The 18,044-nt window shown below is 33.6% G+C and overlaps 1 protein-coding gene across 4 annotated transcripts; it reads left to right on the forward strand.

Moving 5' to 3' along the window:
* The first annotated feature begins 295 nt into the window (after positions 1-295).
* On the forward strand, positions 296-16,763 carry LOC115874524 (nuclear transcription factor Y subunit alpha). Of its 4 annotated transcripts, none has more exons than XM_030889686.1 (8): positions 296-465; positions 1,501-1,724; positions 7,011-7,158; positions 7,274-7,434; positions 11,143-11,313; positions 11,449-11,540; positions 14,553-14,712; positions 15,415-16,763. In XM_030889686.1, exons 2-8 carry the CDS (start codon positions 1,527-1,529, stop codon positions 15,478-15,480), a joined length of 996 nt encoding a protein of 331 aa, XP_030745546.1. In that variant the 5' UTR covers positions 296-465; positions 1,501-1,526; the 3' UTR covers positions 15,481-16,763. The 4 variants fall into 4 exon arrangements, with proteins under 4 accessions (XP_030745546.1, XP_030745543.1, XP_030745544.1 ...); XM_030889683.1 differs by having other exon boundaries at positions 302-465; positions 7,274-7,452; XM_030889684.1 differs by lacking the exon at positions 296-465 and adding an exon at positions 476-892 and having other exon boundaries at positions 7,274-7,452.
* Positions 16,764-18,044: the final 1,281 nt, after the last annotated feature.

An 18,044-nucleotide genomic window follows, 5' to 3' on the forward strand; every position in this document is an offset into this window, starting at 1 on the left:
AATAATAAGTTTCCATAAAAAGTGTATTAAACTCTTCGAAAATTAGCTCAATATGCAATATTTTTCTAAAACCCATGAGTAAAAATCGTGAATGTGTATTTATCGAATAAAATAACGTAATTTTGGTAAATAACAATTAAAGCCTGGCCTCCACGATAAGAAATTCATTTTTTCCCTGGCCTTAGGCCCAGCCACCTTCGACTGGGCCATGTTTAAGCCCATTTCAAAGCGATTGGCAGCCGAGCGTCCACGGTAAATTTGTAATTGGCTCGCATTTCCCGCGCTACGTAGCTAGCCGCGCGTCGATAAGTCGACGGATCATCGACCGAAGCGTGCTTCGCAGGGAGTGGTAGCGGCGGCCATATTCGACCAATCGTTCATCAGAGCGCGTCTTAGCCATTGGTCTACGATTTGTCTGATTTTGTCGACCAATCGTTGGAAAAGTCTCACCGCAAAATATCCAATGTAAGTTCACAAATTATCGGATGTGTTCAAGACCACCAAGAGTTCTCGGGATATCGCAACCTGTTCATTTCCAAACATTCTTTCTTGATTTTGTGTTTCGGATGCATATTTAACACGTTTACAAAGTGGGCCGTGGAAAATAGTGACGTTGAATCGAACATGGCGAAAGATGTTTCGTTGTTTTCGCCCGTTGTTACATCAAACTTGTGGAAATTATCGAATTTTTCAGCTAAATTTAATTTACTTTGTATTTATTTTGAAAAACACAACAAGGGTTCTACAGCACTGCCCTTTCCAGCAATACTTTACTTGCTTGGAACAGGCTAATGGAAGAAACTCTTTGTCTGGATAAAATATACATATTTTTCTAAACTGAATTAGTAGGATTGATGAATATTCACTTCAGAATGTTTTTTTACTATTTGTGGTAACATAACCTGTATTTTTTATTATTTTACTTTTATATTTAAGCATTTTTGTTAATATAATTATAGAATATTTCCAATATATTTCATAAACCTGAAATATGTCACTGTCAATTTATGGTCTTACAAATTTGTATAATAATTCCTTTTATACCTAAATCTATTTAAAGAACCAATTAAAGTGTGTACATTACCTATCGGGATATGCATTGGCTCAAGACATACAGGAAATCTCATGTAAATTTTAAGGTTGTTGATCATTGGCTCCCTTATTGATTTTCGAAGAAACTTTCAATGGTACTTTGTGAAGTACTGGATTAGATCAAGCAGCTGATCTACTTTGAAATTCCTCCAGTAAAGTGCTTTTTTAAGTAATTTGTACAAAGGTAAAACACTGGCAATACTGGCAAACATAATAACTTGAAAAAGATTTAGGAAGAGTTTCAAAGTTGATAGATATGATCTGGTACTTTAAAAATTCCCTTTAAAGGTTTTTCAAAAATCAGTAGGGGATCCAATAATAGACATCCTTAAAATTTACATGGAATTTCCGATATACCCTGAGCCGATACAGACTTTGTATAATAAAGATATTTCATATTAATTTTAGTTTGAGAGTAGCGGAGAGTGGTAGCGATGGAACAGATAGCGACCACTGCTGATGGTCAAGTGGTCATGGGTGTGAGTCCGCAACAAGTGCAGGTGATGCAAATGAACACTGGTCAGGTGATTCAGGGAGCCAACGGGCAACAAATAATGGTTCACACTGTGCCGTCGGGTGGACAGATTCAAGTAGCGGCTACCCATGGTACGCAGGGATTACAACAAATCCAGGTAAAGTTGAAGTTGTATTAATCTGTTGACAGTTTGTAGACAAAAACTTTTTACTTTTTTATAGAAAATATTTACTAACAAAAAAACAGGCATTCTGAATTTCATGTCATCTTACAGTAAACTTAAAAACAAATGTTTAAAAAATAGTCATTTCTCATTTGACCCCCGAAATGAATAAAAGTTTGTATCGCTCAGTAAAGTATTTTTTTTAATTTATTATTTTACGTTTTTAGACTCAGATGTAATGAATTTTTGTATAATTTTTCACTCCCTACCCCGCCAACGGGATAATTTAAAAAAAAATTATTTGTGATATGTAATACACAATAGATCTAAGGTAAGGTCGCGGTGATTAACCCCCCATAGTAAGCCATTTAAATAAATCTTTCTGCAAATTTTGTGCTTCTGAGGTTTAAGGAAAGATTTTCATACTCCTAGGACATATTATTTTTCAGAGCATTCACCTCCTTAGAGGGCATTCCCAAAAATTGCTTTTTAGTGCTCAGTTATAAGGAACGTTTATGCAAAATTTAATACAGATTTTAACAAATTTTTGTACCAACTTTCACCCCTTATTTCACCCTCTTAGGGTATGAAATTCCAAAAAACTCGTTTCTAAGTACTAACTTTCGTCAGTACAAGATTTCATACTCCTAGGACTAATTTTTCAAAAAAAAATCATACATAATTTCACCCCCAGTTTCACCCCTTTAGGTGATGAATTTTCGAAAATCGCTCCTAACTGTTAAGTTACGCCACATAAGAGACCTCTGTGCAAGATTTCATACTGCTAGGACACATTTTTTTCAGAGCATTCACCTCCTTAGAGGGCGAATATCCAAAAAATTATTTTTAGTGCTCAGTTACGTTATCTAAGGAACGTTTATGCAAAATTTAATATGGATTTTAACAAATTTCTGTACCAACTTTTATCCCCTAGTTCACCCTCTTAGGAGATGCATTTCCAAAAAACTAGTTTCTAAGTACTCACTTTCGTCACTACAAAATTTCATACACTCCTAGGACTAATTTTTCAAAAAAATCATACAAAATTTCACCCCCAGTTTCACCCTCTTAGGGGATGAATTTTCGAAAATTTCTTCTAACTATTTAATTACGCCACATAAGAGACCTCTGTGCAAAATTTCATACTGCTAGGACAGATTTTTTCATTCACCTCCTTAGAGGGCGAATTCCCAAAAATTGCTTTTTAGTGCTCAGTTACGTTACCTAAGGAACGTTTATGCAAAATTTAATAAGGATTTTAACCAATTTTTGTACCAACTTTCACCCTTTATTTCACCCTCTTAGGAGATGAATTTCCAAAAAACTCGTTTCTAAGTACTCACTGTCGTCACTACAAAATTTCATACTCTTAGGAATTTTTCAAAAATATACATAATTTCACTTCCAGTTTCACCCTCTTAGGTGAAGCATTTTCAAAAATCCCTTCTAACTGTTCAATTACGCCACATAAGAGATCTCTGTGCAAAATTTCATACTGCTAGGACAGATTTTTTTGAGAGCATTCACCTCCTTAAAGGGCGAATAATACGGGATTTTTAATGCTCAGATACGTTAAAAACTCGTTTCTAAGTACTCACTGTCGTCACTACAAAATTTCATACTCTTAGGAATTTTTCAAAAATATACATAATTTTACTTCCAGTTTCACCCTCTTAGGCGAAGCATTTTCAAAAATCGCTTCTAACTGTTCAATTACGCCACATAAGAGACCTCTGTGCAAAATTTCATACTGCTAGGACAGATTTTTTTGAGAGCATTCACCTCTTTAAAGGGCGAATAATACGGGATTTTTAATGCTCAGATACGTTAAAAACTTGTTTCTAAGTACTCACTTTCGTCAGTACAAGATTTCATACTCCTAGGACTAATTTTTCAAAAAAAATCATACATAATTTCACCCCCAGTTTCACCCCTTTAGGTAATGGATTTTCGAAAATCGCTCCTAACAGTTAAGTTACGCCACATCTCTGTGCAAGATTTCATACTGCTAGGACACCTTTTTTTCAGAGCATTCACCGCCTTAGAGGGCGAATATCCAAAAAATTCTTTTTAGTGCTCAGTTACGTTATCTAAGGAACGTTTATGCAAAATTTAATACGGATTTTAACAATTTTTTGTACCAACTTTCACCCTTTATTTCACCCTCTTAGGATATGAAATTCCAAAAAACTCGTTTCTAAGTACTAACTTTCGTCAGTACAAGATTTCATACTCCTAGGACTAATTTTTCAAAAAAAAAATCATACATAATTTCACCCCCAGTTTCACCCCATTAGGTGATGAATTTTCGAAAATCGCTCCTAACTGTTAAGTTACGCCACATAAGAGACCTCTGTGCAAGATTTCATACTGCTAGGACACATTTTTTTCAGAGCATTCACCTCCTTAGAGGGCGAATATCCAAAAAATTATTTTTTGTGCTCAGTTACGTTATCTAAGGAACATTTATGCAAAATTTAATATGGATTTTTACAAATTTTTTTACCAACTTTCACCCCTTATTTCACCCTCTTAGGAGATGAATTTCCAAAAAACTCGTTCCTAAGTACGCACTTTTGTCACTACAAAATTTCATACTCTTAGGACTAATTTTTCAAAAATATACATAATTTCACTCCCAGTTTCACCCCCTTAGGTGAAGCATTTTCAAAAATCGCTTCTAACTGTTCAATTACGCCACAGAAGAGACCTCTGTGCAAAATTTCATACTGCTAGGACAGATTTTTTTGAGAGCATTCACCTCCTTAAAGGGCGAATAATAAGGGCTTTTTAATGCTCAGATACGTTAAAAACTCGTTTCTAAGTACTCACTTTCGTCAGTACAAGATTTCATACTCCTAGGACTAATTTTTCAAAAAAAAAATCATACATAATTTCACCCCTAGTTTAACTGGTGATGAATTTTCGAAATTCGCTCCTAACAGTTAAGTTACGCCACATCTCTGTGCAAGATTTCATACTGCTAGGACACCTTTTTTTTCAGAGCATTCACCTCCTTAGAGGGCGAATATCCAAAAAATTCTTTTTAGTGCTCAGTTACGTTATCTAAGGAACGTTTATGCGAAATTTAATACGGATTTTTACAAATTTTTGTACCAACTTTTATCCCCTAGTTCACCCTCTTAGGAGATGCATTTCCAAAAAACTAGTTTCTAAGTACTCACTTTCGTCACTACAAAATTTCATACACTCCTAGGACTAATTTTTCAAAAAAATCATACAAAATTTCACCCCCAGTTTCACCCTCTTAGGAGATGAATTTTCGAAAATTTCTTCTTGAACCCTTATTTCACCCTCTTAGGAGATGAATTTCCAAAAAACTCGTTTCTAAATACTCACCTTCGTCACTACAAAATTTCATACTGCTAGGAATAATTTTTCAAAAAAATCATACATTTCACCTTCACCCCTAGTTTCACCCATAAAATAATAAATACAAGAAGAAGTGTCAAGTCAATGTTAAATTATGGAAACAGCGTGGCTGCCTGGGTAACTAATTTTCAGATATGGCGGCTGGGACATTTGACATGACATAGACATGACAATTTCAATTTTATGAAATTTATTTCCGTTTCCGGTTTTTAATGGCGGGCTGTTCAGGAGGTTTAAATGAGGGTTAATATACTTTTTAGTAGTAAATAATACAACAAAATTACTCAAAAATATTTATTTGGAATTTAGAACAATGTAAATATGCAAATCAACACAATTAAAGAGCTATAATCCAATAAACTACTGTATCAATATCAAATATTCAAATAATATCAGAGATGCTGTGTTAAAGTGAATTAGTAAAGTAACAGTGCATTGACTTACAGAAACTTGAAGATAAATAAATGTTTTCACAGCTTCACGGGCATAAAACTTAATAACTGGAACCAGGAAAAAGGCAACCGGAACCCACACAAAACCTGAAATCAAAAAAAAATATGTAAAAAACATAAATATAGGTACATAAAACTTTTGTGAATTAAATCAAACAGGACTTGAATGAAAATAAAATGAATAAAAAATATGATACATATACATCTAATACCTCATTTGTATTTTAAAAATAATCTACATACATAGATTTATAGCATTATTGCTATGAAAATACATAATAGGTACCTATGTGATATGTAATTACGCATTTCTGTTCATCTTGTAGAAAATTAATGTAGGCTAATAATAGTTCAATAATCATAATTTACCTTGTATAACTTGCTTTCAATTGCTCAAAATCACCGATCTGTCTTTAAAGTAGAGATACGGAAAAATCCTTGGCAAAGAATATCCCAAGATCCTTGGGTTTAAAGCTAAAAAATATAAAAACAGTTAATATATTACCTATTTTTACATATAATATGGCCCATACCTACTACACGCAGAAACGTCGATTTCATCATTTTCTTCATGTAATTAATATCATATATACTTTATTAAAGTGTTAACAAGGAACTTTATATCAAAAAACATCTTTGTACTTATAAATTTCAGCCGAAATATCAGAAACAAACTTCCAATCAAATCTAAACGGCAAAAATTAAAATGGCGCCCGACCTTGCCAGAGGCCTCGGGAGCTGACGCTGACACACAGACAAAAGACAAAAGAACAAACGAACAGAAGATGCCGACGTGCATAAAAATGTTCCGTAGCAGAAATTGACAGAAATCATATAGAAATAGTCAGATTTTTGTCTAGGACAGTCTAGAAGGCCATGCTTTCTGCCTGGGTAAGACCGCGCCAGAACTGTTTCCAATTTTCCGGTTTACTGTCACCCCCCTGGTTTCACCCCCTTAGGAGATGAATTTTCGAAAGTCGCTTCTGACTGTTAATTTACAATTACGCCACATAAGAGACCTCAGTGCAAATTTTCAAGTGCTAGGACAGATTTTATTTTTTTTTGTATACAAAATTCACCCCTTATTTCACCCCTTTAGAGGGCAAATTTTCAAAAATTTCTTCTTAGTGCTCACTTACATACTCAAGGATCTTATGTGCCAAATTTTGTGCTTCTATGTCAAGTGGTTTCGGCGTTGATACCAAGTTAATCAGCATTAAATATGTACAAAATATGTGTATAGCATTTTTTTATATTGTTTTTTTTTGCATATACATAGATTAAGAGGTAGATTACCTACTAATCGCAGGCAAATAAATATACATAATACATTTAGGTACTATTAAAAAGTTACCGTGAAACTGGTTTCCATGTGCCTGATTACTTTCTTTTTTGATTGGTTATTTTTATTCTTATATTACTGTTATATTTGTAGGTGGTTCCTGTGAGTAGTCTTCAACAGGGACAAGTATTAGTCCAGCAAGCTCAACAGCCCCAAATTGTTCAAACAATGGATGGCCAAACGTTTATATATCAACCCAGTGCTGTTATTGAAGGCAGCAATTTGCAACAAGCTCCAACAGGTATTTTTTGTTTGATGGATAATTAAATAATTAACATTTTTTATATTTGAAGTATTTTAAAATTTTTAACGGGTTTGCAGATATTAGCGGTATATTAATTTCCATTTTTTTTCAGTATTAAATATCAACGGTAACCTAGTTCAAATAGCCAACGCACCCCAGCCTACGACGACCCAGACGGTGGCCCAGCCTACCGTGACGTCACCTACCGCGCCCACAGTAGTCCAACAGGCGCCCAACGGACAACTGGCTATGGCTAATGGGAATTTAGTCATGGTGAGGACCAATCCGGACGTACGTAGTAAAAAACTGAGATAGCGGTGAAGATACGCAACTCTCGGATGGTTTGGATGATTAAATCGAAAGAGAATGATCTTCATCGCTGTTACTATCGATTCTAAGCTTGGTAGTTCGTTTGTATGGTTGAGGGATTCATCATTTGTGATTTTGGCGGAAGATCAGCACATGATTAAAACAAAAGTGTATACAGGGTGTCCCAGGCTGAGCGTGCATTAGAAGTTTCTAGAGAACCACAAAATCTAGATCGGAGATTTTTTGCACATCATTGTTTTACAACGAGATCTATCGATTAAAAATATTTTCAATATGGCGGCACTTCCGGAAATACCGGAAGTTGACAGCAACTTTCTTATGTTAAATGGGTGCCCCCATTTTTTATTATGTACTTAAATTCTCTGTAAAATTTTATGAATTTTGATATTAAACACTCTATATCTAACATTAACCGTTTTTGAGAGAAAAAAATTTAAAATTTTTGGACGAAAAAAACTACCTGTCAAAAAAATTTGTATAGCCTAAAAGTCAAACTTAGTGATTGCCACAGCCACTGTGATATAAAGAGAAGACATGTGGCTATCTATTTAAAAAATGAAATAGTTAATAATGGCGGTAGCTGTCATGGAATTGAGTGATTAAAAAATTATCATAAATCATTTTTTTCAAATGGAAACCCACCTTTTTTTATTTCACTAATGCCTAAAATAAATCGTTTTTAAGTTATTTTAAGATTTAGTTTGAAAACGTATATTTTTCTTCATTTTATCTAGCTTCCTTTGACATTAAGTGTCAAACGGTCAGACAATTTATTTCCATCTGTCAGAAAATTAATTATCAGGCAGTATTTATAGTATAAATATTGCCTGCTTAAGAATTTAAAAAGTGTATTTATAAAAATATATCTCGTATTTTCGCTCTTTAGCGATATCTAATAGTTGATATTATTAATAATATTCCGTATGATCGAAGAAAAAACAGCGCAAAGTTGGCTCGAAAATAATGCTGCATTTTGAACAAAGCGTCACAATATAACATGGCCAGATCTATTGTTTTATCTATTCTATTACTTGACGTTTAAAGTCATAGCCTACTGGCACAGAATATCTAGCTACGCAACAGAAGCCTCGTTACATGCATAAAATCGTAGGTCTCAAAAAGAGACAGGCTTTAAAAGCCTGTCTCCAAATCGGATATTTTGATGCGGTAGTTTCACTACTACATAACAGAGGGCGATAAATTTAAAAGAAAACAGTTTTCTACAAACGAAATTTAAAAGAATTTTATGCAGTGTTGCCATTGTGTAATTTATATTGTAATATTTCCTGATAAAGCTTAGCTTCAAATTTGCTACATCATTTAAACATATTAAAATAGATTAGAGCTCTTTTTTCAAACGTTTAAGTATTTAACTCGCCATGTTAGTTGGAGTTAAATCTTACGAGCTGAATTAAAATCACTTCCTGACGTTTGATTCTAACTGAATCCTGAATTTTGATTGTAATTCGGCGACAATAAAATAAGTATTGTTCTACTATTACGACACCACTTCCTGACGTTCGATTGTGTTCATACCGTATGATCGGGAAAAAACGGCGTTAGCGATGGCTATGAAATGAAAATCGCTGTCATTTTATGTGTAAATTTATATGGGAAATGGCATCGATCGTCTTTTCCCAGCCAACTGGACGCCGTTTTTTTCGGTATCGTACGGTATTTGATATATACTTGCGTATTTTTCATGACATTGCAATATTATGGTACCATGATGCAAGTGATACCGTAATATAGTACCATATTACGATACATGGCGTTCGATTGGGCTTAAACTTGGTATATTACGTATCTTCAGTGACATTGTAATATTATGGTACCATGAAGCATATCAAGAGGTACCATAATAGTACATAGAGGTACCATATACGATACCATTTCCTGGCGTGCGATTGGGCTCATATTTGATTATACTTGCGTATTTTTGATGACATTACAATATTATGGTACCATGAAGCATATTAAGGGGTACCATAATATAGTACCATATTACGATACCATTTCCTGGCGTTCGATTGAGCATAAACTTTGTATACTACGTATTTTCGGTAACATCGTAATATGATGGCACCATGGAGCATATAAATTGGTACCTTCTATAGTACCATATTATGATACCACTTCCTGACGTTCATTTGGGCTCATATTTGATATATACTTGCATATTTTTGATGACATTGCAATATTATGGTACCATGAAGCATATCAAGAGCATATCATAGTACCATATACGATACATTTCCTGGCGTTCGATTGGGCTTAACTTGGTATAGTAAGTATCTTCGGTGACATTGTACTATGATGCATATATAAAGTGGTACCTTAATATAGTACCATATTACGATACCACTTCCTGACGTTCGATTGGGCTCATATTTGATTATACTTGCGTATTTTTGATGACATTGCAATATTATGGTACCATGAAGCATATCAAGGGGTACCATAATGTAGTACCATATTACGATACCATTTCCTGCCGTTCGATTGTGCCCAAATTTGATATACTTGTGTTTCTTTATAAAGATTTGTTTAATTAATAATTTTAATTTATTTTATGAATTTTAATTTATTGTACGATTTCGGTGACAGCAACTTTTATGCCGAACTAATATATTATTAATTGTACCTGTGTCACTTTTTAAAATCTACCTAGGTCTATATAAATAACGTGGCATACAGAAAAAATTATTATTATAGTATTTTTTTAGTCAATTAACATTTTTTGTACTGCATTTTAATAAATCATTTCCATTATTATTAAACGTATATTTCATTACTAACGTTTCAGCATTAATAAATATCACTATCAATCGCTCTGTATATTATTAATTTTAAAGGTAGTTAAAGTTATTTTCTTAGTTAACATAATAAAGTAGTGTATATTAAAAATGTATTTTGAGAGCATATGTTTTCTAATAATATACTTAAAATTAAAACTATTTTAAAAGCCAAACGAATAATTAATATAAGTGTATCTGACAAGAAACGAAGAATAGAAAGGAATTATTATACACCAGAAAAAGAATGGGAGGCCAATTAAAGTCTGTTTGAATCTGGCAACTGTGCATTTTTAGCCAAGCTTCAAGGCCGTTGACGTGCCGTCGATCTACGTCGATCCAAAACCGAAAGTTGAAAATTTCCAATTATATTCTGATTATGATATTGTCGCGCCATCTAGTATTTTATTTGTGCAATTTTAGCTCTTTCATTTCGAATATTTTTCTGTTGCGTAGCTAGATATTCTGTGCTACTGGTTAAAATCAAGAAAAATATACGCTTTAAAACTAAATCTTAAATAACTTTAAAACTATTTATTTTAGGTATAGGAACATGTATAGTTAAAAAGTAACGAATTAAAAAGCCTTTTTACTAGCGAAATAAAAAAAGTGGGTTTCCATTGGAAAAAAATGATTTATGATAATTTTTTAATTTTTAATTTTATTTTTTATGTTAGTGGAGGTTAACATTTATCACATTTATGTTAATAAGGCCTTTTTAAACTAAAGTATTGTCCTTAGACACTTTGATTAATGGTGTGGTGGTATATAAAGTGGTATACAAACCCTGGAGTAATCAAACACATCTTTACTCGCTATGTAATTTAATATTACAATGATCTACTTCTTTAAATAGATGGTGCCAGCATCTAGTTCAACACAGTTCCAAAGAGTTCCAATACCGGGTCAAGAATTTCTTGAAGAAGAACCATTGTATGTCAACGCCAAACAGTACAGAAGAATTTTGAAGAGACGGCAAGCTCGGGCGAAGTTAGAAGCTGAAGGGAAAATACCAAAAGAAAGACCTGTGAGTAATTTATATACATTTTTTTTTATTTAAAATTATATTTTAGCTTTAAATATGCGAAGCTTGAAAATTCTCAGCCTCAATACTATCCACCCGATAAATAACATTAACCAAACAAATTATTTATTTTTCTAGAAATATCTTCACGAATCTAGACATCGACACGCCATGAACAGAATTAGAGGTGAAGGAGGCAGATTCCACTCTGGATCGGTTAAAAAAAGAAAGTAAGTATTTTATTCCTTAATTTATGATTCGTTCTCTGATTTAATTGTAGTGATGGGAATACCGGTTCCATGTGAGTCGCGTTACAACAGCGACCGTTCCAGAAAAATACCGCGACAAAATATCGCAATTTTGTAACCGACGTTCCGACTTCCAAAGTATCACGCTTATGCAGTATTTCTGGCATTCGTACCTACCTACTCCCAACCAATGTTGTCAGGTTCTTACAATTCTACTAGCTGTTACAATCATTCGTGCCATAAACTTAGATACAACTGATATTGGAGATGGAGGATTACCCTCTATAAAGCCGTCCCAGATACTGGCTTTTGTCAATAAAAACTTATATAAATGTATAAAAGCAAATAAAATATTTTTATTTTATTTTATTTGCTTTTGCGTTTCATCTTTCAAACAACGCTATTTTATGCCATGTCTAGTACATACCAAAAATCGCTATTTCGAAAGTAACGTAGCGACGGGAGCACCAACGCCAATAGTAACCGACCAAATCGCGACAGGCACAACCGGAACCCTAGAAGCGCTCCAGCGACTGCTGGAACGAGGTACATCGATAATCAGTTACAGCAGGGACCAGTTACTTCTATTCGCGACAGGCAGAACTACGGCTCTAGGAACGCGACGGCTTACATACCAGTTCCAGTTACTACTGTTGACTACCGACGAAATCGCGATGGCTGGTGCTAAACACGTCGCTATGCGGTAGTGATGGGTTGTTACTTAACTATCTGTTATTTTATAACAATTATTTAGAAATAACATAACGCAACCGTTACTACTTCTAAAAAATAACAGATATAAAATAACGACACGTAGAGATCGGCCGCTCGTGAAACGAAAAACGAAGTCGGCGCTCTGCACCGCCCCAAAATTCTATGCTGCTCGAAGCAATTCCAAAAAACAACTAGTATGGATGGAAAACATGTTATTTCGTCAACCATCGATACAGGCGGCGAGACAACGGAGTGGGGAATGCGCTACGGCGAACGTAGCTGCTTCGGTCGATCCCGTCGACGGTCGTATTGGGCTTACAACAGCTTAAAAATAATAGGATATAAAAGAAGCAGGTTTTTTGAAACATTTGCGGGCATAACGCCTGGCGGTCGAGATAACAGGAGTGGGAAAGGAAGGCTGCTGCATCGGTCGATTGTCGATGGAGGCTCGCAACGGGTTGGAGAAGCAGTCATTTTAGATACGTTGTTTTTCAACCTGTTACGAGCATAACAGGGTGACAGTCGAGATAATCGGAGTGGGAAGGGAACGCTGCTGCATCGGTCGATTGTCGTTGGAAGTTCGAAACAGGTTGGAGAATAACGCATCAGTTCTTTTAGATATATTGTTTTTCAACGTGTTACGAGCATAACGGGCAGAGGTCGAGATATTATGGCGCAGTATGTTTCAGTACGTTATTAAGTTTTAATATTTAGGTATTTATTTATTCTGAAAAATTTTCAGAATAATATTTTAAGATTTTTTAAAAATGTATACAGGGTGTTTTGAAAAATCTGGTCATTGATTAATCACGATCCTGCTTAAAGCCCTTGACGTAAAAAGCTGATTTTTGGAAAACGGATTAACTTTAGGGTGTAGAGGTTCGATAAGAAGGGATTTTTCGAAACTCGAATTCTAAGGGGGTGAAACCACCCTCAAATATTAGAATATTTTTTATTTAAAAACCGGTGAGTTTTTCGGAAAACTCTTAAACACGTATATTTTATTTCGTTGTTTTACATATTTTAAGATTTTTTAAAAATATATACAGGGTGTTTCATAAAATGTGACCATTGAGTAATCACGATTCTGCTTAAACTGCTTGACGTTTAAAGCTGATTTTTGGCAAACGGATTGACTGTGGGGTTGAGGTTCGATAAGGAGAGGTTTCTCGAATCTTAAATTCCAAGAGGGTGAAAACCCCTTGGAATTTAAGATTCGAGATAGCCCCTCAAATATTACAATATTTGTTATTTAAAAAACGGTTAGTCTTTCGGGAAAACGCTTGGACACGCATAATTTATTTTGTTTTTTTACATATTTTGAAATTTTTAAAAAAATAATACAGGGTGTTCCAAAAAGTTGAGTAATTGATTAACCACGATTCTGCTTAAACTGCTTGACGTTTAAAGCTTATTTTTGGCAAATGTGAGAAAATTTTATCCAGTTTGTATGTTAATAGAAATTCTTGCTTTGCTTTATCATCACCATTACAAATTATTAATTCGACGCGAACGAAGTCGCTGGTACACGCTAATTTAAGTGTGAAATTAATTCGAACTCTAGTGTGTAGTTGGTTTACTTATGAAGAATATACTACACATTTTCTTATATTGCTATTTTTTGACCGCATATGGTAAAATTATAACTAAGAGCTTCTCGCCCGTCGAGTGAGATGCACCCTGTACACTGCTACGCAATTCAGGATCTACGCCGATCGAGGGGCAAGGCGTAGGTAGATCGGAATGTATACGTATAGACGAGTGGCGGAATTTTGGCTTTTTTATATCGCAATTTGTAAACAGCGCTTATTTGTAAACAACGACCGTTTTTAGAGAGGTATTTTAGATAACAATCGATATTTAGAAATGTTTTGACACCCTGGAAATACTACCACCGAGCATGTCATTGTTGCAACTTGCAACTGCGTTAATACGCCTGGCGATGACCGCTTCATACTATTTCAGATATTTAGCAATAAAATAAAGAAACCTGTTATTTTTAAGCTGTTATTTATAAATAACTATAACAGTTTCAACTGATATCTAAAAATAACAGTTTTGCCCATCACTACTATGCGGTTACTATGGTTCGAGGTAACTTTAAGAGCGATTATAAATAATTTATTTGCAAATTATAAATAATTTATAATTTTGTCGTCGTTCTTCAGTAATAGGTTCCTGATTCGTTGTGGAGCGCGACACAACGTTACAAAAAAATACCGCTCCAAAATCGCGTTACTCAAATACCGACACATCACTATTTAATTGCTTCTGTTACAGAGAGGAAATGGAAAGACAGGCTCAGCAAGCAGCTCAGCATCAGCAACATGTTGAAGCCGTTCAACATCAACAGATGAGCCACCAGGTGCAGCAACAGGAAATGCAAAGGATAAACGTGTATTCGACGAGCATTCAAATGAACAACCCCATTATTTTAGAGGTAAGATAGAGTATAGTAAACAAATTATGTTATTTAATGAACAACTAATGATATACAGAGTGTCCCAGGCTGAGTGTGCATTAGAAGTTTCTAGAGAACTACAAGATTTAGATCGGAGATGTTTCGCACATCATTGTTTCACAATGAGATCTACCAATTAAAAATATTTTCAATATGGCGGCACTTCCGGAAATACAGGAAGTTGACAGCAACTTTCTTATTTTAAATGGGGACTCCCATTTTTTATTACATACTTACATTCTCTGTAAAATTTTATGAATTTTGATATCAAACACTCTATACCTAACATTAACCGTTTTTGTGAATTGTTTTTTTTTCAAATGGAACCTTTTTGATTTTTTTTATTTCATTAGAGAAAGGGATTTTCAGTTCGTTACTTTTTGATTATACATGTTCCTATACCTAAAATAAATCGTTTTCAAGTTATTTAAAATTTAGTTTCAAAGCGTAATTTTTTCTTCATTTTATCTAGCTTCCTTTGAGATTAAGTGTCAGACCATCAGACAGTTTATTTCCTTCTGCCAAAAAAATAATTATTTGAATTTACTATATTATAAATGCTGCTGCTAAAACTTAATACACGCTCAGCCTGGTACAGCCTGTATAGAGATATCAATAAAAGTTGACGTCATCAAAGACTTGAATATTATTATTAAATATTAAAATATTTGTTCTTTTCAGAACTTACCTGATATGATAAAACCGGATCCGTTAACGCTGGACATGAAGAAAGAGATTTCTTTTTAAATACATCATAGTTCTATACAGTTTTTTTTGTTAACTTATTTTGTAATATTTTTGTATAGAGAAACCCTTACATAAGGGAAATTTATTATGTAGAGGTTATGTTTTAACTTTATTATTTATATTTAATTTAGTCTATCGATTTTGGTACCTACATATATTTACTTAATTCGTTACGCACTAGGCGTGTGTACGATACACGATACGGGGTGTTAATATACAGGGTGGTCCGAAATGTAATCGGGAACTTCGACAACGTATTCTGTAGATCAAAATAAGTAAAACAGTTTGTATAAAAGCATATCGTAAAATGCTTTGGAGATACAGGGAGTAGAAATTTCAATTTTTATTTCGAATTTTTTTAAATAATTTCGTTTTTTATAAATGTTTTTTTAACTAACATCTATTAGTACGAGAGCTAGCAATGTCGGAAAAACAAGTATTTTAAGACGTCTGGCTCTTTGATATATCTTTTACTATGCTTTCTAGAACAGCATGCGGCTCGTGTGGCTGCCGGTAAATGTTGCGTTCCCTACTGCGCATTGAAAGAAGATCCTATATTTTTATTAGTCCTTTAAATTCTAGTATTTCGCAGTTATAAATCGCAAATAGCAAATAAATATTTTTTTTTAAATTACTAGAATTATTTAATACTTTACTATAAGAATATAAACGAAAATAAAATAAAAAAGTTATTACTCTTCAACTCATTAATCAAATTTCTCATGGTAAAAAATACCCAGACCCCAATATTCATCCAACTATCCACTGTAGATCAGAAATTATTTGGAAAAATTTGAAATAAAAATTACTTCACTAACTTCTACACCCTCTAATAAAATATTTATACGAACTTGTTTTTCTCATTTTTATCTGCAGAATATGATTTTTTATGATATGAAATTTCCCGAATACAATTTGGATCACCCTGTATACGGATTTTTAAGGCCCTCTATCTAGGGAGTATGTTCAGAAAATGTGTTATTTTTTATAAATTATTATCAATTGTAAAATGTAGTATGGGTAGTACGTGCATGTTATATCAGTTTAGAAGTCTGAAAAGTATAAAATAATATTTATTGTGTCATATATTTTCTATGATAATACTTCAGACTGGGTCACTCTTATCGAATTGTAGAAATTTTCATGGCTATATCCCTTTGTTTTGTACAGTACCTTAATTTTTTGTGATAAGATTATTTAGGTCGGGAACATATCCGTTTTTTTGGAAAATGCTTGCTACTGTTTTTGTTGTATAATACATAGTAAAGGATAATTTCTTCTAATCGTTGTTTTATTAAATCATATTGCCGAATATATTTACGTGAACACCTTATGTGTTCAGTTGAGTTATTTTTAGTAAAACAAACTTGATTCATAATACCGTATGATCGAAAAAAAAAACGGCGTCCAGTTGGCTGGGAAATGACGATCGTTGACATTTCCCATATAATTTTACATATAAAATGACAGCGATCTTCATTTCATAGCCATCGCTGACGCCGTTTTTATTCGATCATACTGTACTTCGCAGAGAGTTTCTATCAGGAACACATACTAAGTGTGAAGAGGTAAGGAGTAAATTGAGAACCAATATTTACCTAGTCGCTCTTATGTACTCCTGATACAAATACGAGAAAATTCAACTTGACGATTGCACGAAAATTTTTAAACCTAGCCAAAATCACTGATTTGTATCAGGACCGCATAAGGGTGAAGAGGTAAGAAACAAAATGAGTACTACATGTAAATATAGCATCGATCAACGATATTTCTGTTGACTCTAGCATTTTGACCTCGTTTCAAAAATTAAAGCCTTTTAAAAAATTAAAGCATTTCAAAAACTATGAGAGATATCGGAGAACAGAAGAGGGTACTCGATAGGGAATTCAGCCCTCTATAAGGGCACAATCGGAGCAGAAAAAAATTTGATGCAAAAAATCGTGCAAGGCTATAGAAATTTATTGGAACGGAAAACAAACTATTCCTTATTGGTACCAAGTTTTCTGCACAGATAGAGAATTGAATTGTCTATCAAATGGCCCTAAAGGCACTTCTCTACCTTAATTAGTTTGGCCGTAATTAGCGATTTTCGAAAAAAATCTAACTCTTCTGTCTCGTTGACCTAGTACTCCAATCACCAAGTCCAAATTTTCACTACTATTCTAGTATGAAAGATAAATTCTCAAAACATGTATTTTGTTTCTACCTAGATCAATTTATTATACATTAGCAATGTGAGGAAATAAAATAAAACAAGTTATAAGTCACTGTACGCTTGAAACAATTTGGTACATATGAACTACTTTTTAAAAACTGATTTATTATACATTTTAACACGTATAATCAAACAAATTTCAGTAGAATTGATTTAGGTAATTTTATCAAGCCATCTTACACCCCTTTTACTTATTTAATTCAGCTACGATATACAGGGCGACTAAATTTTCCGAACACATTTTTCTTTTACTTACCATTTTAAATGTCATTTCTCTTCTTGATTCTTTAACAAAGGATAGGTGAACGTAAATAAAACGACACTAATAGTTTCTGAACAAATTTAATTC

Source organism: Sitophilus oryzae, unplaced genomic scaffold, assembly GCF_002938485.1.
Source record: "Sitophilus oryzae breed Bouriz unplaced genomic scaffold, Soryzae_2.0 scaffold_1297_pilon_pilon, whole genome shotgun sequence".
NCBI classification, from domain to species: Eukaryota; Metazoa; Arthropoda; class Insecta; order Coleoptera; family Curculionidae; genus Sitophilus; species Sitophilus oryzae.

Excerpts from the sequence above, each read along its gene's own strand:
- LOC115874524 (XM_030889683.1), top strand. The coding sequence starts at position 1,527 with ATGGAACAGATAGCGACCACTGCTGATGGTCAAGTGGTCATGGGTGTG. Across the intron at positions 7,453-11,142 it reads TGGTGAGGACCAATCCGGAC|ATGGTGCCAGCATCTAGTTC; the intron begins GTACGTAGTAAA and ends TTCTTTAAATAG. Across the intron at positions 11,541-14,552 it reads GGATCGGTTAAAAAAAGAAA|AGAGGAAATGGAAAGACAGG; the intron begins GTAAGTATTTTA and ends CTTCTGTTACAG.